The 20,463-nt window shown below is 39.8% G+C and overlaps 1 protein-coding gene and 1 non-coding gene across 5 annotated transcripts; one reads left to right on the top strand and one right to left on the bottom strand.

The window, feature by feature from the left end:
* Positions 1-1,702: 1,702 nt before the first annotated feature.
* On the bottom strand, positions 1,703-16,152 carry ARL1 (ADP ribosylation factor like GTPase 1). Of its 4 annotated transcripts, XM_054442987.2 has the most exons (7): positions 15,092-16,152; positions 14,746-14,971; positions 12,965-13,102; positions 10,001-10,082; positions 8,197-8,308; positions 3,516-3,694; positions 1,703-2,770 (listed from the first exon to the last, which is right to left on the bottom strand). In XM_054442987.2, the coding sequence occupies exons 2-7, from the start codon at positions 14,747-14,749 to the stop codon at positions 2,740-2,742; spliced, it is 546 nt and encodes a 181-aa protein (XP_054298962.1). In that variant the 5' UTR covers positions 14,750-14,971; positions 15,092-16,152; the 3' UTR covers positions 1,703-2,739. The 4 variants fall into 4 exon arrangements, with proteins under 4 accessions (XP_054298962.1, XP_063502696.1, XP_054298960.1 ...); XM_063646626.1 differs by having other exon boundaries at positions 1,703-3,694; XM_054442985.2 differs by having other exon boundaries at positions 14,746-16,152.
* Positions 16,153-18,445: 2,293 nt separating this feature from the next.
* Positions 18,446-18,548, top strand: LOC129011015 (U6 spliceosomal RNA). Its single transcript, XR_008493158.1, has one exon. It is a non-coding gene; the product is annotated as a U6 spliceosomal RNA (small nuclear RNA).
* Positions 18,549-20,463: the final 1,915 nt, after the last annotated feature.

A 20,463-nucleotide genomic window follows, 5' to 3' on the forward strand; every position in this document is an offset into this window, starting at 1 on the left:
AAATCTTCATTCACTTCAGCATCTGTGCTTTGATGTAGTGTGTATCTCAAATGGGAGTTCTCACCCTTCTAAGGGCTTTGTAATATATCAAAAGGAGGCCATCTTAGAAGACTGATTTTAATTAATTCTAAGTGACTTAAAGTAAATGCATGTATTGCTTTCATAAAATTTTTAAAAATAAAACAAAATACTAAGGCAAAGATCAGAAAGGACAAATATATCTGGGATATTGAAGACATCTTTGTTTTTAATCAATAAATATTTATCGAGTGCCTACTGTGTGCCAGGTGCACCACACTAGATGCAAGGGATACTAACAGTAAATAAGATACGGTTCCTGCCTTCAGAGCTTACATTTCAACAGTTTAAAGTGCATCTCAGGTATTTCAGATAACAGAAGTAATTCTACCGCTCTCAAATTTTTTTTTTTTTATGCAAGACACAACACAACCATAGGCCAGAGTTATAAAACAGAATGTCAGAAACATTTGGTATCATTTGTCCAGGTCCCATTTTACAGAAAAGAAACTACAGGAGTGGCCATTTGCACCTATGTTCTGATTTCAAGTTTGGTGTTTTTCCCATTGCCAGGCCTCTCATTAAACAATATTCAGATTTGCCATGTATATATCAATATCCAAACGCTGGTAGCATACCAGTGCAGTTGTCTCCTGCTAGACAAGGACCATATAATTTATAGCTTATTTAAGTGCCCACATTCTTTATCCCATCCTATTCTTTGTGATAAACCAGAGGGATCAGGCTTAACCAAGTGCTGAACTTTGGGGCAACTTCATGCCCTGGGATTCAAGATGGCCAGCGGCTACATGCCAGGTCTGCCTGCCAGGACCCTACTTCCCATTTTTTGCAGTTTTCCTGAACTGCCGGGAGGCAGCTGTACAAGCTTTACAAGCCTCAGGCTGTAAGTGAACTTGCTCTCTGCATTTTCCAGCCATGTGCCATTGACCAGAAGTGAACTCAAGTATAAATTGCAAAGTGCTACTTGTCAAGATGACAAATTCTATCCTACTACTTCAACTATGAACATATTCTGAAATGCCATATGCCAGGCACCATACCAGATACAAGGGACATAAATATGAAACAGTCTTTGCCCCTCAGGAGTAATATTGGTTGTACTGGAACACTTATAGCTGAAGGAAAATCTCCAAAAAGATTTCAAAGAGACTAAAGTAGGAATGGGTGCTGGAGAAAGAGCAAGAAGGGTAAGAGTCCCACGGGTGAAGGGAGAAAGCAGCAGAGAATGAATATAAGCCCGGAGAATGAACATAAATGTGAGGGGAAGAGGCCAGAGGGCAACATTGGAAGGACAGTGAGGGCCAAGAAAGGAACTACTAATGTTTCTGAGACCTGCGGGGAACCATGGTATTAAGCTCTCATTGCCAGCACCTAATTTTTTAGAGGCTAGTTTTCCAACTTAAGTGAAAGAAATTCACCGTTTTTAGCAATTATGAAGCACCATATTTACTTCTGTCACATTAGCTGATTCTGTGGCGGAGTGGGTAATTTGAAAAGCTCCTTTGAACATGAATTGTTTTTAAACTTACAGTCTAGTAATAAGCCTAATTTTTAAAACAGAATGCTTAATTCCTCCCTGTACAATCAGTAAGATTTTGATTTTTAACAAGTTTACATGTCCAATTATATGTAGATAAAAGGAATGAAAACCAGTAAAGACACCTTTTATAATCTGAAAATAGATTTTTAAACCTTCCTTTAATGTGAAATTTTCTCTTTAATGTGTTATGAATTCCATCAAATATAACCATTTAGGATTATTTATAGTATGTCACTGATCACTTCTACTAGTATAGACAAATAAGTTTAAAGACATTATTTTGAATGTAACTAATTAGCATAATTTTATTTAAGAGTTAGACTGTGTTGTCAATACTGACATTTTTGGGAATATATAGTATAGTTTATGAGTCAAGCTTCTGAACCAAAAGTTTTACTTTGAGCCCTATTCCTACCTTACTAGCTAGCAGGTGACCTTGGGCAAGCCAACCTATTAGAACCCTGGGTTCATGTCCATACAGTGAAGACATCATAACCTGTCCTACCTACTTCAGAAGCTTCCTGTACCGATCAACTAGATCAATATTTGTAGGATTTTTTTTGACAACTGTGAAGTACTATAAAATGACAATTACAAATAAGTCAATGAAGTTAACCATTAAAATAATATTCATGCCTATAACCAAAAGCTTTTAAACAAAACAGCTTAATAAAAAGTGGTCAGGTAAGCAAATAAAGATTATATTATACAAACTATGTTCCTCACCTACTCTCATACTGAGTCTAATCTTTGGAAAGATAATTCATTTTAAGGGGAAAAAAATCTGTTAAGATATTTTTTAGTATTTATACAAACAAGCTGCAACTACTATTCAAAAATAGTTTTTTTTTTCATCCAATAGGAGTATACTCTTTAATAGAACTGTATTTGAATAAGAATTCCATACAAATAGAATATATACCTTAACACAAGAAAGCAAGAAAAGAATATTTTACATTACATAGAACATTCAGGTGATTCGATCGAATTATCCCTCCAACTAAATACTTATTTTCCCTATTTACTACAAACATTGCAGTCAGTCAGTATATGCCAATAATCATATAGTTTTAACATCTAGTAGTGTGAAGTACACTTGACTGTTTCCAAAGGGAGAGAGGTGATGTAGTCTTCATTTCAGGGGAGAAGAATGGACTGAATTACTGTCTGCTTTTTAATGTTTCAACTAACCTGTAAAGAGAAAATGAACTGTTTTATAAAATTAATTTTCAGGTATAAAGCATGATCATCTATAATAAACTTTGTATTGGAGGTGGATTCCAAAGTACTTAAAATGATGACAGCTAACACAGATGAGGTTATGCACTAGATATCCATAAGGTTCCTTTAAGCTTTGAATTTGTCTATGATTTGAATGAAAAATTCAAAAAAGACCAAATATCTATTTTCCAGGCTACTACTACTTCTGGGCTACATACGGATGGGCTACATACTAGTTTCACTCAGAGGTGAAACTAGTCTCAATCTGCAAGGATTATCTAATGAGTAGATGAACAAATCAAACAATTACAAGACAGCAAAACAAGTACTATGTCACTAATCTGTGACAAGGGCATCTAACTTTAAGTGAGTGATTAGTCAGTAGGAATAGAGATACATTAGGAAAAGCTCTTCAGAAGAGAGCCTTAAGCTAATTCCTGAAGGATAAGGAATTGGAGGGTGAGGTGAGGCAGGGAAAAGGCTAAAAATTGGCAAAGAATTTGCTTATCTAAGTAACTGTAATCAGGTAGGTGTAGTTGAGAAGAAGACAGATGCACCTGAAGACCAGTGGGAGAAAACACTGGAGGAACTTATGAAATAAGCTGCTAAGTAAATCAAAGTTTCATCCTCAACACTGGAGAAAAATTACATGTGGACGTGCATAGCTGCAAGCACACACAAATGCACAGATGGCTTCTGGAAACATGATACTTGCCATTCCATTGCCTCATCGAGGCCAGTGCCTTTGGTTGCTGATGTTTTGAATATTTGCCATTTTCGGTCCTTCAAGGCAGGTAACCCAAGTGAATTTGCCATCTCTGAAGAAGTCATGGCCTGTTCCATGTCCTGTTTATTTGCAAACACCACTAAAATGGCTTTTCTCAGCTCTTCTTCCTAGATGAAATTGAAAATATTTAATTTCTTTTAACTAATGTGCTCTCTCGAGTTTAGAAAATGTCCAAAAATACGTTTTAAAAGTGTATTTTATAATTATTAATATATTATATTCATTATACATTATGAAATTATATAGAAATTATATAGAGAAGTATAAAGAAAAGAAGCTTCACCCATAATCCTACCTCCCAAATATGATCACTGTTAACATTTTGGGTGTTTTCTACTAGTACTTTGTTTTGCAGATACTTAAGAGTTTATTTAGTAAATACATTTACACATTTAAGATCACATTTATATATAGTTCCATACCCTGTCTAAAAATTAAAATCATGTTTCTCCAAACTGTAACAACTTTTTCAAAATAAAACAATGGCTAAATATGCTCTACACTATGGATGCATGCACCATAAACTGTGTTAACTATTTTCTAGTATTAGACTCTTATTAGAGTCTTTCCACTAGACTATTAGATAAACCCAAGTGACAGGGTCTTTCTACAAAAATTCCTGTTTGAATCTGTTTCCTTAACACAATATTCTAAAAATGGAGTCAAAGTATGAACATTTTTTTTCAGGCTTTGATAAACTGAATACATGCATGAACAGCTTTCCAGAAAGGTTACCCTACCAACAGCATATAAAAGTCTCCATCTTCAATGCAGCCTTTGTAGAGTTGGGAATTATTTACTTTTCCAAACATAGCATCTCATTATATATTACTAGGGTATTCGAAATGCAAATTGGCTGAGGCAGGAGGATCGCTTAAGTCCAGGAGTTTGAGACCAGCCTGAGCAACACAAGGGTCTCTACAAAAATTTTTTTCAAAAACAAACAAAAAAGGAAGCAGAGAGAGGAGCTCAAGGTTATAATAAGCTTTGGTTGTGCCACTGCACGCCAGCCTAGGGGACAGAGGGAGACCCTGTCTCTATTTTTTTTCTTTTTTTAAGACAGTGTCTCGCTCTGTTGCCCAGGCTGGAGTTGCAGTGGCGCAATCTTGGCTTACTGCAGCCTCCGCGTCCCGGGTTCAAGGGATTCTCCTGCCTCAGCCTATTGAGTAGCTGGGACTACAGGCACCCGCTGCCACGCCCAGCTAATTTTTGTATTTTTAGTAGAGATGAGGTTTCACCATGTTGGTCAGGCTGGTCTCGAACTCCTGACCTCGTGATCCACCCGCCTCGGCCTCCCAAAGTGCTGGGATTACAGGCATAAGCCACCGCGCCCTGCTGACCCTGTCTCTTTAAAAACAAATGCAAATGTTATTAGCAATGTTTTTTCCCCTACGAATTGCCTTTTGCTCATTTTGCAAAAGATCTTGCTGTGATTAAGATCACTAATCCTTAGTCATTGGTTTCTGGTTAGGCCTGGTTTCTTATCTTAATCTTGTTTATATTTGCCATATCTGAGCTTTGGGGGAGTTTTGTTTACATTAATATAATTAAATCTCATCTTCTGAATTCCTTATATATTCTTATAATTTTCATTTTTTACATTTAATTATTTACCCACTTAGAATTCATTTTTGTGTATAAGAAAGTTGAAAGGCCAGGCGCAGTGGCTCACATCTGTAATCCCAGCACTTTGGGAGGCTGAGGTGGGTGGATCACCAGGTCAGGAGTTCAAGACCAGCCTGACCAACATGGTGAAACTCCGTCTCTACTAAAATTACAAAAATTAGCCAGGTGTGGTGGTGTGCACTTGCAATCCCAGCTACTCAGGAGGCTGAGGCAGGAGAATTGCTTGAACCCAGCAGGCGGAGGCTGCAGTGAGCCGAGATTGCGCCACTGCACTCCAGCCTGGGCAACAATAGTGAAACTCTGTCTCAGAAAAAAAAAATAGTTGAAACCTAAACTGCTTTTGTGTCTATACTATATATTTTTTGTTTGTTTGTTTTGAGATGGAGTCTCACTCTATCACTCAGGTTGGAGTGCAGTGGCACGATCTCAGCTCACTGCAACCTCCACCTCCTGGGTTCAAGTGATTCTCCTGCCTCAGCCTCCCGTGTAGCTGGGATTACAGGCGTGCGCCACTACACCCAGCTAATTTTTTGTATTTTTAGTAGATATGGGTGGCCAGGCTGGTCTCAAACTCCTGACCTGAAGTGATCCGCCTGCCTCGGCCTCCCAAAGTGCTGGGATTGCAGGGGTGAGCCACCACACCCGGCCTGTGTCTATATGTTTTAACATTAACAGTCCTGACTCGTACTTGACCCGTACTTAACATAACATGATATTTATTGATGAATTAAAAGTGACTTCCTAAAGAAAGAATCCAACTTTTACTTTTTTCTCTGTAAGACTTTATAAGTCAAATCCTAACACTGCAAGTAACAACAATCCTGCACAACTCAAGAATTGTAAACTGAAGTCAATAATCCATTCCTTTTAAGCAATACTTTATATGATAAAAATACATTATATCATGTGAATTATACCTAAATAAAGCTGTTCTTTAAAAAACCCATTATACCCAAGGCAATTAAACCTTATCCTTACATTTAAATTTTGTCTAAGAAGCTCTTATAATAAATATAATGCTAGGATGTAAAAAAAAAAAATTAACCAAATGTTTAAAACTATTAAGTCTGCAATTTATAACTTGGAAGCCATTAAGAAGTCAGTAGTTTCAGAAATCAAAAGTCCTGGGCTGAGTGCGGTGGCTCATGCCTGTAATCCCAGTACTTTGGGAGGCCAAGGCAGGCAGATCAGGAGGCGGGCAAACTGCTGAGGTCAGGAGTTCGAGACCAGCCTGGCCAACACGGTGAAACCCCATCTCTGCTACAAATACAAAAATTAGCCGGGTGTGGTGGCAGAAGCCTATAGCCCCAGCTACTCCGAAGGCTGAAACAGAAGAATCGCTTGAACCCGGGAGGTGAAAATTGCAGTGAGTGGAGATCACGCCACTGCACTCCAGCCTGGGCAACAGAGCAAGACTCTGTCTTTAAAAAAAAAAAAAAAATCAAAAGTCCATAGTCCCCTCCTCGTCTGAGGATGCTTTTACCTAGGTATCAACTGGCCTAGAACTTATATTTAAACATCCCTTGATTAAACAATTCAGAATCCAGTTTTTGACAAGAGAAAGAAACTTATCCATCTAATTTTCCAGAGCAAGGGCAATTTTATTATTATCATAGTACATTTGATTATTTTTTCATTTTTTAAAAATGGGTTATTTAATACATCCTCTGAATTTGATCAGTTAGCCAATATATGATCTTATTAACTTCAGTGAATAAGATGTATTGAAGTCTTAATTAAGTGCTATACATTGTTCCTCCTATCAGGGTAAACTCAAAGAACTTACATTTTAGAGGGAGAGATACATAAGTAAACAAATATATATTTTTTTAATTTTTATTTTTTGAGACGGAGTCTCACTCTGTCACCCAGGCTGTAGTGCAGGGGCACGATCTCGGCTCACTGCAACCTCTGCCTCCTGGGCTCAAGCGACTCTCCGGCCTCAGCCTCCCAAGTAGCTGGGATTACAGGCACACACCCCCATGCCCGGCTAATTTTCTTGTATTTTTAGTAGAGATGAGGTTTCACCATGTTGGACAGGCTGGTCTCAAACTCCTGATGATCTCTGGTGACCTGCCCGCCTCGGCCTCCCAAAGTGCTGGGATTACACGCGTGAGCCGCCACGCCCAGCCAACAAATACATTTAAAAATAATGTAAAAAAACAGTAAGTGGGGTGCAATGGCTCACACCTGTAATCCCAACACTAGGAGGCTGAGGCAGGAGGATCACTTGAGGACAGGAGTCTGGGACCAGCCTGGGCAACATAGCTAGACCCCGTCTCTACAAAAAAAAAAAAAAAAAAAAAAGAAAAAAAAAGAAACAATATTGGTATAAAGAATAAAGAAGGGTAAAGGATTAGAGAATAAATAAGACTTCTTTCTGGGGAAGAGATGTGGGAAGAAACACATCAGGAAGGCAGCCATGCAAAGATGCTGGAGAATAGTATTCCAAGCAGAAGGATCAGCAAGTACAAAAGGCCCTAAGCCAGGTGTGCAATCTCGTGTCCAAAGAACAGAAAGAAGGTCTGTGAAGCTAAAGCACCATAAACACTGGGAAGGGTAAAAAATGATAAAACGCGAGGCCAGCATTGTGCTAGTAACCCAGAAATACATATTTCTCTGAACTTGAATCCTTCTAAAACAGCTAAAAATAAAAAGACATATTTTAAAAGTCACATCAAAGAAGTGAGTTAGAATAGATGCTTTTGTTTAAGTGAGCTCTGAACCTCCTGGAAAATCAAGCAATCTGGCTTAGAGGAAGAGGAAGTTACAAGGTTAGTTTTTGTTGTTGTTTTGTCTCCACCCCCCCTCAACTGTATTTTTGGAATAGAAAATCATTTGCATAAAAGAAAATAATATTAAAAGGATGGAGGGAACAACCCCTGCATTCTTTTTAATTATTCTTCAATATAACAATAAGTACTGGAAAGAGTCAGCAAACGTAAATGAGTTCCCCACATTTTAAAGTGGTTAGTTTTCTCACCTCCAACATGGCAACTAACTCTGATTTGGAAATGCCAATTCGGTCTCGGTCACAACTGTCTACTACATAAATGACTGCATCTGTGTTTGAATAGTAACATCTCCAGTATGGCCTAGAGGAAATTCAAAAGGGGAGAACATATTGTTATTGTTTTAAAGAAGAAACTGACATATCAATTGCCAATTCTGTCCCACACGTTAGAATCAATGCCTTAATGATTCACTGTTTCTGGTGGAAATATGTACCATATCCCTCAGATGTGATGGAGTCAAAAGAATGTTGATAAACATTGGCCAGGCACGGTGGCTCACACCTGTAATCCCAGCATTTTCGGAGGCTGAGGCGGGCAGATCATCTGAGGTCGGGAGTTCGAGACCAGCCTGACCAACATGGAGAAACCCCATCTCTACTAAAAATACAAAATTAGCTGGACATGGTGGCAGGTGCCTGTAATCCCAGCTACTCAGGAGGCTGAGGCAGGAAAATCACTTCAACCAGGAAGGCAGAGGTTCCAGTGAGCTGAGATGGTGCCATTGCACTCCAGCCTGGGCAACAAGAGTGAAACTCCATCTCAAAAAAAAAAAAAAAAAAAAAAGAATGTTGATAAACATTGAATCACAGGACCAGGGAGTTTCAAAATGAATTCAGACTTCAGGCTGACAAAATTTATTTACAATCTATGAAATCACTAAATATACTGATAAAAAAGTTGTACACAGACCTGATCATTACATCTTCTTAAACAAATCTTTAACTATGCACCCCTTAAGAGGAATAAACTTCTTAAATGTGATTTTATTTAAGTCATGAAATTAATCACTGACATCAAGCAGCAGAAATGGCTAAAATTATAAATAAACTCAAAAGTGATTCAATGGAGTCTCTCTGAGCCTACTCTGGCTTGGGAGGCTGCACAATTTAAAAAAAAAGAAACGTGACTCAAGAAATGACTTAAAAGAAGTCAGAATGTTTGGAGAATGCATTACTAATCTTTTAATATGGTACTATCGTGAGCAACTACTGATGGTCACCAAACATTCACTGTTGCCATGTCAAGCCCAAAATGCTAAGCAGAAGACCTGAACTGCAGAAGGCATTTATTTTTTATTTATTCATTTATTTTTTTTGAGACAGAGTCTCGCTCTGTAGCCCAGGCTGGAGTGCAGTGGTGCGAGCTCAGCTCACTGCAACCTCCGGCTCCCAAGTCCCGGTACAAGCAATTCTCCTGCCTCAGTCTCCCAGGTAGCTGGAATTACAGGCACGCACCACCATGCCCAGCTAATTTTTGTATTTTTAGTAGAGACGAGGTTTCACCATGTTGGGCAGGCTGGTCTCCAACTCCTGACCTGATGATCCGCCCACCTCGGCCTCCCAAAGTGCTGGGATTACAGGCATGAGCCACCACGCCCGGCCAATGGCATTTATTTTTATATTAGCCCTAAATGGTATGCCTGCAAGGTACTTTAATGAATTCCAAAATAATGTGTTTCAGAGAGGAGAGACTGACAAGAACTAAATGGAGGGTCCTTTCTAGTTGAGAATAGCTGACGTAATAAGGTCTTGAGATTTTCGTGAAAAGATTTCGTGAAAAGATTTTCATTAAACAGGTATCTGGAAAACTGGGCTTCCTTAAGTTTTAACTCAATGGATGCTCTAAGGAAATAGTTCCAAATTTTACCTCATTTTAAACTAGGTGGCTCCATTTAAATTACAATAGAACACATATTCGGGTTGACTGATGTTAACCCTTAAAAGAATCAATAAATGTCAAATACTACCAAATAACCTGGTCTTTGTACCATACCTGATACTTGTCTGTCCTCCTAAATCCCAGACTTGGAATTTAAGGTTTTTGTACGTCACCGTCTCTACATTAAATCCGATGGCTGGAAGAGAAATCAAATCAGTGGTATGTGTAGACTAATACATTCCACCTTCAAAATATCCTATCTGAGTTACAGCAATTAATGGTAATTGTTATTAGAGTTTAAAATATATATATATATAATTTGTCTTAGGATTCGAGTTAAAAAGAAATGGTAATTGTTGAATCACATTATTGGTTGAGATTTTATACCATTTAAGATGAAATGCTCCCCCATACATGTGCAGGTGTGTGCACAAAACATCAATTAGCAAGATCATTACCATCTTCAGGATATTTTTTAAAAGCCAGCAGTTCTGCAAATGAAGTATATAATTTTAGCTCAAATAAATTTAAAAAAGAATTTAAAAAAGAAATAAAAAGGAAAACATAATTTTTAGCTCAATGGAAATCCTATTATATTAAACTCCCCTCATAATAGAGTAGTCAAAAGTGTTTGAAAGCTGTATTTAGAAAGTACAGTTGTGGATGTACTATAAAAAGCAGAATTTTGGCTGGCAGCAAATAAACAGACCAAAAGCAAAAAAAGCTAAACTTCAGTTCTAAACTTCAGCATGGACACAGCCATGGCTGCAGCTTTCAATCTCACAGCCCATCTGCAGACATCCTCAAGAACTCACTTGTAATAAGGTCATGGCCGGGTGGTCAAAGGGCAGGTGTCCCACCCCTTTTCTCTGCCATCCTTCTTAGGTGAAAAATAGATAAAAAAAAAAAACTTCCATGGCTGGGTGCGATGGCTCACACCTGAAATCCCAGCACTTTGGGAGGCCGAGGCGGGTGGATCACCTGAGGTCAGGAGTTTGAGACCAGCCTAGCCAACACCGTGAAACCTCATCTCTTCTAAAAATACAAAAATTAGCCGGGTATGGTGGCACATGCCTGTAATCCCAGCTACTCTGGGGGCCGATGCATGAGAATCACTTGAACCTGGGAGGCACAGGTTGCAGTGAGCCGACATCTTGCCACTGCACTTCAGCCTGGGCAATAGAGTGAGACTCTGTCTCAAAAAAATAAATAAATAAAAAATAACTTCCAGCTATAACTGGACAATTAGCTTTTGTTTTATATTTAAGTCTGCAGTGGTAAGTGATACCTTTGAGTGTTTGGCAAGTATGTCTATTACAATTAAAAAATAACAATACTATGACAAATTTGAGCAAAAAACTAAAATGCAAATTCATGATGTCTCCCTTAGAATTAGGTAGGAGTGTAATCACAATGTTCACCAATGGTAAAAAAACATCGTTTATATGTGCAAGACAAGAGAATGGTGTAGCCTGGGTGCAGTGGCTCATGCCTGTAATCCCAACACTTTTGGAGGCTGAGGTGGGAAGATCACTAGAGCCCAGGAGGTAGAGGTAGAGGCTGCAGTGAGCTATGAATGTGCCACACTACACTCCAGCCTGGGCAAAAAAGCAAGACACTGTCTCAAAAAAGAGTGTGGTGTAAAGCAGCACTCACTGAAACTCGAAACTATCCACTGTGCTGCTCTGTGCACCGCAGGAGATGCCCAGACAGAGATGGGTGATTTTGAAAAGCAAAAACTAAGGGAACTAAAATTTACTGAAGGTAGCAAAAAGGAGTAACAGACATTACAGGGTTCAAAACGCTCTTCTTTCTTAGAGGCTAGCCTCTTTCGTTTTAGTCCATAAATTTAAACAGTAACAATACAGAAATACCCTGAGTAGCAGACTAACGTTAGAGGCATAATTTAAAAAATCTTGAGCAAACTGTATGAACTCTTTAATTTAAATGTATTACTCTTCTCCAAGTAAATTCAGGGCAACAAATGAAAAAAGTATAAATAACAACAGTATTCTCATATAGTCAAATAAGACTGTTGGAGAATATTTTTGTAAGACAGTAATAATTGATTAAAATTGAGGTATTTCTTCTCTTAATAAATATATACATATACACATATATATTTTGAGACCGAGTTTTGCTCTTGTTGCCCAGGCTGGAGTGCAATGGCGCAATCTTGGCTTGCTACAACCTCTGCCTCCCGGGTTCAAGCGATTCTCCTGCCTCAGCCTTCCGAGTAGCTGAGATTACAGGCATGCACCACCACGCCTGGCTAGTTTTGTATTTTTAGTAGAGATGGGGTTTCTCCATGTTGGTCGAGCTGGTCTTGAACTCCCAACCTCAGGTGATCCACCCGCCTTGGCCTCCCAAAGTGCTGCCATTACAGGCGTGAGCTACTGTGCCCGGCCTTCTCTTGATATTTTTAAGGTACCAAATTACTTCAACACTCAGTCTCTGCAACTCAGATCTTTAAAAGTAATCAACAGAATTACCTAAGATAAACTAATCTTAATTAAAATAGTAACAACTACAGAAAAAAAGGCACTTCACATGTAATATCACTTAACATTTATATAATTCTTTACACAGATTTAAAAGGTACTTTTACCTACTTCGTTAATTTCCCCCTGAAAACCAGTGGGTATTTGTTATCCTACGTATTTTATTAGTAAAGATACTGGCTCTCAGTAAGATTTAGTAACTTAAACCTATAAACAGGCCAACCCAGCTGTAAACCAGAACAAGGGTCCTTAATTACACTAAGCTGCCTCTTAGTTGATGGAAAAAGTGTTACCAATGTTATGTTCATACTAGCAGTTTACAAACTTTATCAAATACTTTATTATATGAATTAATTTATTCAGAAATAGGCCTGGCATAGTGGCTCATGCCTGTAATCCCAGCACTTTGGGAGGCCAAGGCAGGAGGATCATTTGAGGCCAAGAGTCTAAGACCAGCTCGGGCAACATAGTGATACCGGATCTCTACTAAAACAAAAAAAGAAAGAAAGAAAGAAATACAGTTATGTTAGATGGAGACCAGAAAGCCCTGCAATTAGCTCATCATACCAACACTTACTAGGTATAGTAGTAACAACTTCTCCAACTTGTAATCTGTACAAAATTGTGGTTTTCCCTGCTCCATCTAATCCCAAAATTAAAATCCTCATTTCCCGAGTTCCAAACAGACTGGAAAATATACTTGAGAAAAAGCCACCTAAAAAATAATAAAAGAAAAAACATACACAATGTCATTTCGTGAACTAGGTATACAAAACATCTATCTAACCTTGTCCTCTGAGAGCTATATACCAAATTAAATATTATAATTTCCTGGATGCACAGCTGCATATTCTTCCTCCCAATGAAATATATTATTCAATATCAAACAAGTAATTAGTTATGTTACTATGTCCTTAGTTACGTTACTATTGTGTCATGCAGGCACAGAAGATAAACCAAATAATAAGAGAAATACGGCCGCGGCCTTTGGGAATCTCATTTTCTAATCAGCAGAATAGGAATATTTTAGCATGATCCCTTCACTACCCCTAAAAACCAAGGGGCCAGTAAGGAGGATACTGGGACAATGTAATCCTCGCACAGGAAAAGTACTGTACAGCAGCAGTACCACTATAACCAACTTCAATCAGAGTTCTCCACCAAGCAATATAACTAGTACAAGAAATTGAGAAAGAAGCTGAAAACAATAACTATTTTTGACAGAAACCCATTTTTAAAAATAATAAAGCTCTATCCAACGCATCACAAAATATTCCCAGAAAGCTTCCTGTACACCAAGTATTGTGTAGTATAGAAGCACAGTCCTTTTCCCATCCAGAGCCATTAGAGAAGATTAAAAACAAATTACGTTAACAATACAAAAAAAACAGTTAACATCAGAAGTGATGCCACACTGTTATTTGGCAAAGACATGGCATAACTAAGAGCTGCGAGTTGAAAAATGAACAACACCATGGGCTAGAGAACCTTGGGAAAGTTCAACAGAATGGGTGTGACTTGACAAAGTCCTTTCTACCATTTACAGGTAGAAGAGAGGCGGAACAAAACTGAAGGCGGTTATGGAAGACAGGACAGCGCCTGTGACGCTTGGGAGCAAGAAGTATGCTCCCCAGAAAACTGTGGAGGGATTTAACCAAGCCAAAGAATCTGCACCTTCATTTGGAGGGTGGGAAACGAGTTAAAGGATGTGCACCCTCATTTGGGTTCTAGCGGGGCGAGGGTGTTACCCGATGCTTGTGAGAATGCAGTTCCCTCAATCAGCGGGCCAAGAACTGAGAATAAAATTTCATTTACCGACTAGAAATACCCGTATTATTACATGAAACGCTACAGCAGATTAGCAGACAAATGCCAAACGGGCCATAAAACAACATAAGCAACACCTGCTCACGGATTTTTCAAACTGACGCCGTCCCAGCGCCCCTGGTAAAGAGAATAATTAAGCTTCCACTCTGAGGCCGCAGCTCATCTTTCACCAAGAAACCTCAGCGGACCTGCGACTGACCGTTGCCAGCCTCCGCAAGAACAACTCTGCCCAGCAAGTGGAGCTGGGGATGAGGGAAAACTTCATGATAAGGATAAAGAACTCGAACCCAGGCCCTGCGGACGTCCCCAAGCTGTCCGGGTCCCTGGACCCCGCGGGAATGAAGGGGAAACGAGAGAGGGCGGATCCACCCCTACAGATGAAGATCCAAGGTGAGTCAAGTCCTCCGCGACCCGCCCCCTGAGGAGCTGGCTACTCTAGGGTTCCCTGGCCGGCCCCTCTCCTCCTCTGCACCCCAGCCCTCGGCCGCGGCCCCCTCGAGCGCGCCCAGGTGCCCTTCTCGAACCCCTCACCCATGATGAACCCCCTGTCCTCCCTCGCCGATCTTCAGTGATTCCTTGGCCTTCGGCTGCAGCTCCGAGGCGGTTTCCTCGCAAGCCCAGTCAGCCAGCAACTTCCACGTCGGACTCCAGGCGGGGGCGGGAGCGAGGGGCAGCTGCGACTGCGCGCCGGGAACGGTGGCCTGAGCATCCGCGTCGTCGCTTTCGACTCACGGTCCCCGCTCTCTGGATGTAGATACTGTGGAGACCAGAAGAGACGAATAATTCAAAAACCTGAAGTCTCTCCTGCTTCTGTTTTCCTGGACAGAAAGAGCTTCTGAAATAGAGAAATTGGAATTTTTGTTTTAAATTCTGACACCAAAAAGTGGCGAATCTGACAACTAAAAATGCGAGTCGGGCCTGGATGAGACGTCCGGGTCGAACGCTGGCGCGGGCTGTGGCGTTATAGAGGACGGGTGTCCCGGAGCGCCCTGCGGGGCCAGCCCAACTCTCGCCAGGTGCTTTCTCCCAGAAAGAAACAAGACTACGTAATAATAATAGGAATGGTCCCGCGCTGCCAATGCGGAGCAGCCTTGCACCTGAGGCCAGTAACCGGAGGTTTTTGTCTTCGCTGTGGCCTGCAGGACGAGGACCTCGCTGGCCTTTTTTCTCGCTGACCGAGCAGCTGAGACCGCCTTTCAGGGGTCGGCAGTGTGGACTGGCTGGTCCCGATCGTGGGGACCAGGGACTTATTCCCTCGAGGGTCGACTGTTGGAAGTAATGTAGGTTTTGATAGTGAAGTGTATGGAGAGGAAGAAGGAAGCACACCTATAGGATGTGGAGAAGGGATTTCCCCTAGAGTAATTTTTAAAGGTTGAGCATGTATGTTTTAAAACTTCCCAAAGATCCGTTGAAAAGTAAACCTTCCGGCCGGGCGCGGTGGCTCACGCCTGTAATCCCAGCACTTCGGGAGGCCGAGGCGGGCGGATCACGAGGTCAGGAGATCGAGACCATCCTGGCTAACACGGTGAAACCCCGTCCCTACTAAAAATACAGAAAATTAACCAGGCGTGGTAGCGGGCGCCTGTAGTCCCAGCTACTGAGGAGGCTGAGGCAGGAGAATCGCTTGAACTCAGGAGGCAGAGGTTGCAGTGAGTCGAGATCATGCCACTGCACTCCAGCCTGGGCGACACAGCGACACTCCGTCTCAAAAAAAAGAGAAAAGTAAACCTTCCATCCTTAATACCCTGTATCTCGGTGATCCCCAGTAGTCACTACTGTTAATACTCTCTTAGGTTTTCTTCCAAATCTTAATACCTTTGTATATTATGTTTTTGTTTATAGTAGAGATTTTTATCCATTCAACAGAAGCTTACGGACTGCCTTTTTGGTTTATTTTAAAATAATTTTTCTAACTTTAAATAAAAATTGTATATATTTACAGTGTACCATGTGGTGTTTTCATAGATGTATATGTTGTGAAATGATAACATATCCATCACCTCACATAGTCGTGTGTGCGTGTGTGTATGTTTATTTTGTGCTAAGAATATTTAAGGTCGGCCAGGTGTCGTGGCTCAGGCCTGTAATCCCAGCACTTTGGGAGGCCGAGGCGGGCAGATCCCTTGAGCCCAGAAGTTAGAGTCCAGCCTGGGCAACATAGTGAGACCCCATCTCTACAAAAAAAATTAAAAAATTAGCCAGGCACAGTGGCACCTGTAGTCCCAGCTACTTGAGAGGCTGAGATGGGAGGATCACTTGAGCCTGGGAGGCAGAGGTTGCAGTGAGCCAAGATCCCGCCATTATTCTGCTCTCTAATTCTATGAGTTCCACTTTTTTTGACTCTACATATAAGGGGGATCATGAAGTATTTGTGTTTCTGTCCTGGCTTATTTCCTTTAGCATAAATTCACCCATGTTGTCACAAATGACAGGATTTTCTTCTTTTTAAAGGCTGCATAGTATTCATTATATATATAAATATACGTACAACCCATTTCTATATTTCACATTTTCTTTATCCATCAGTTCACTCTTAGGTGATTCCATACTTTGGCTATTATGAATAATACTGCAATGAGCATGGTGATGCAGATACCTCTTTGACATACTGATTTCATTTTCTTTGGATATATACCCAGAATATATGGTATATACGTATATATTGTATATATGGTACATATGCATATATGATATATATGGTATATACTATATGGTTTATACTGTAGTTCTATTTTTAATTTTTTGAGGAGCCTCCATACTGCCTTCCATAATGGCTGTATCAATTTACATGCTCACCAACCATGCCTATCTTGGTTTTGACTTGTTTGCAGACCCCTCTAGTTGTCTAGGTTCTGAACTAGTTTTTGCCTGTTGCTCTCATCCTTGCCCCCAAAACCACAGGTTCACGGAAATTTTCCTGCAAGGAAAAGTTTTGTTTTGTTTTGTTTATTTTTATTTTTGTTAATGGTTTGAGAAGGGGAGAAGGGCTCTTTACCTAAACACCTGAACCTTTCTAAGGCTATCCTTTGTAAGCACTGTGTGGTCTAATTATTGGAACTCTGCTTATGATTCTGTAATACCTCCTCTTAAGATTAGTTTGCTGCTACTTGAAAGATCTTGGCCATTACTACTTCAAACTTACGTCAATATCAGATTTATATTTGAGTATGATGTATGTAATTCTTGAAAATACAGATTCCCTTTAAAAGAGAACTGAGGCCAGGCACGGTGACTCATGCCTGTAATCCCTGCCCTCTGGGAGACCGAGGTGCGTGGATCACCTGAGGTCAAGAGTTCAAGACCAGCTCAGCCAACATAGTGAAACCCTGTCTCTACTAAAAATGCAAAAATTAGCTGGGTGTGGTGGCAGGTGCCTGTAATCCCAGCTGCTCGGGAGGCTGAGGCAGGAGAATCTCTTGAACCCAGGAGGCGAAGGTTGCAGTAAGCTGAGATCGCACTACTGCACTCCAGCCTGGGCGACAGAGCAAGGCTCCATCTCAAAAAAATAAATAAAATAGAACTGAAAGGAAAAAATGTGCTGTAATATAATTGTGTATTCAAACTACATATTCTGAACCAGATAAATGAGATATATATCGCGATGCTTTGTAAACTGAAATACTGTATACAAATTTAAATGTATTGACAGCCTTTCAGAATCTAAAGCAACTGATTACAAGTCACTGTGGAAATAACAGTGTAATAAAGACTAAAAAAGACCCATTAGGCATTTTGATCAAAAAATCTTATTTTTCAAAATTTGATCATATAATGCTTTGCTTTGTTAGTAAAGAACTGACCTAATTCCCTACAGGCATTGAAAACAAAACAAAGGCCAGAGCAATGGCTCATGCCTGTAATCCTAGCACTTTGGATTGAGGCAGAAGGATAGATTGAGGTCAGCAGTTCAAGACCAGCTGGGCAATATAATGAGACCCTGTATCTACAAAAAGAAAATTATTTTTGTAATTAGCCAGGCCTGGTGACACACACCTGTGGTCCCAGCTACTTAGGAGGCTGAGGCAGAAGGATTGCTTGAGCCCAGGAGTTCGAGGCTGCTTTGAGCTATGATCAAGCCACTACGATGTAGCTAGGGCAACAGAGCAAGACCTTTTCGCTAATAAATGGATAAATAAAGTATTGAGACATTGAATAAAGAGATTTAATGAGCCAACATACACAAAATAGAATAGTTATCAACACATAATACTCAAGGTTTTTAAAGTATTGAGAGCTTGTTTCAGCAGCACATATACTAAAATTGAAGAATACAAGGAAGATTAGCGTGGCCTCTGCACAAGAATGACGTGCAAATTGAAGTGTTCCATATTTTAAAAAATTTAAAAAAAGAATAAAAGTGCTGAGACAAATTTATAATTAACAAAGCCATAAATAGCCAAGAGAAACTTAGCTAATCTTTATTGGTGATTACATCCCACCTCCACCACTGCTTCTCTCAATTTATGACCAAAGTTCCTACTTTTATAGGAACGCAAATGCATAAAGGTCATGATAAGGTGTTGAAAAATAAAATAACAAAACTGCCATTTCCTGTATATTTTATGATTCTACCTAATGACAGCCATTACTCTGTAGGAAAGATACATATCTTTAGGGCAATGTTGCTTTTCAAAATGTAGTCATTCCTATTAATATTGACCTAGTATTATAGTTTCCTGCTTATTAAAATGAAGTCTTTGAGGAAGTAGAATTATAGCATCATGCTAGAATTAAAACTAAATGTTTGGTTTTCATTTATTTATGTATTTATTTATTTGAGACAGGGTCTCACTTTGTCACCTAGGCTGGAGTACAGTAGTGTCATCATGACTCATGTCAGCCTAGACCTCCAGGGCTCAAGCGATTCTCCCAGCTCAGCCTTACAAGTAACTGGGACTACAGGCATGAAAAGCAAATTAAAAAATTTTTAATTTGTTTGTAGAAATGGGGTCCCATTATGTTGCCGAGGCTGAGCTTGACTTCTTAGACTCAAGTGATCCTCCTGCCTCAGCCTCCCAAAGTGTTAGGATTACAGGCATGAGCCACTGCACCTGGTCAAAACTAAATGTTTAGATTGTAAGTCTTTGGAATTTTTTTCTTTAAAATCTTTAGAATTTTTTTCTTTAGACAACCATGTAGAATTGATCTCATCTCAAATGTCATCCTATTTAAAAATTGCAACCGTGAATTGGCTGTTTGTCTGTTATTGGTGTATAAGAATGCTTGTGATTTTTGCACATTGATTTTGTATCCTGAGACTTTGCTGAAGTATCAGCTTAAGGAGATTTTTGGGCTGAGACAATGGGGTTTTCTAAATATACAATCATGTCATCTGCAAACAGGGACAATTTGACTTCCTCTTTTCCTAATTGAATACCCTTTATTTTTTTCTCCTGCCTGATTGCCCTGGCCAGAACTTCCAACACTATGTTGAATAGGAGTGGTGAGAGAGGGCATCCTTGTCTTGTGCCAGTTTTCTTCAAAGGGAATAAAATACCTAGGAATCCAACTTACAAGGGATGTGAAGGACCTCTTCAAGGAGAACTACAAACCACTGCTTGACAAAATAAAAGAAGACACAAACAAATGGAAGAACATTCCATGCTCATGAATAGGAAGAATCAATATTGTGAAAATGGCCATACTGCCCAAGGTAATTTATAGATTGAATGCCATCCCCCTGCAGCTACCAATGACTTTCTTCACATAATTGGAAAAAAATACTTTAAAGTTCATATGGAAGCAAAAAAGAGCCTGCATTGCCAAGTCAGTCCTAAGCCAAAAGAACAAAGCTGGAGGCATCACACTACCTGACTTCAAACTATACTACAAGGCTACAATAACCAAAACAGCATGGTACTGGTACCAAAACAGAGATATAGACCAATGGAACAGAACAGAGCCCTCAGAAATAATACCACACATCTACAAGCATCTGATCTTTGACAAACCTGACAAAAACAAGAAATGGGGAACGGATTCCCTATTTAATAAATGGTGCTGGGAAAACTGGCTAGCCATATGTAGAAAGCTGAAACTGGATCCCTTCCTTACACCTTATAAAAAATTAATTCAAAATGGATTAAAGACTTAAATGTTAGACCTAAAACCATAAAAGCCCTAGAAGAAAACCTAGGCAATACCATTCAGGACATAGGTATGGGGAAGGACTTCATGTCTAAAACACCAAAAGCAATGGCAACAAAAGCCAAAATTGACAAATGGGATCTAATTAAACTAAAGAGCTTC

This window comes from Pongo pygmaeus, chromosome 10 (genome assembly GCF_028885625.2).
Source record: "Pongo pygmaeus isolate AG05252 chromosome 10, NHGRI_mPonPyg2-v2.0_pri, whole genome shotgun sequence".
NCBI classification, from domain to species: Eukaryota; Metazoa; Chordata; class Mammalia; order Primates; family Hominidae; genus Pongo; species Pongo pygmaeus.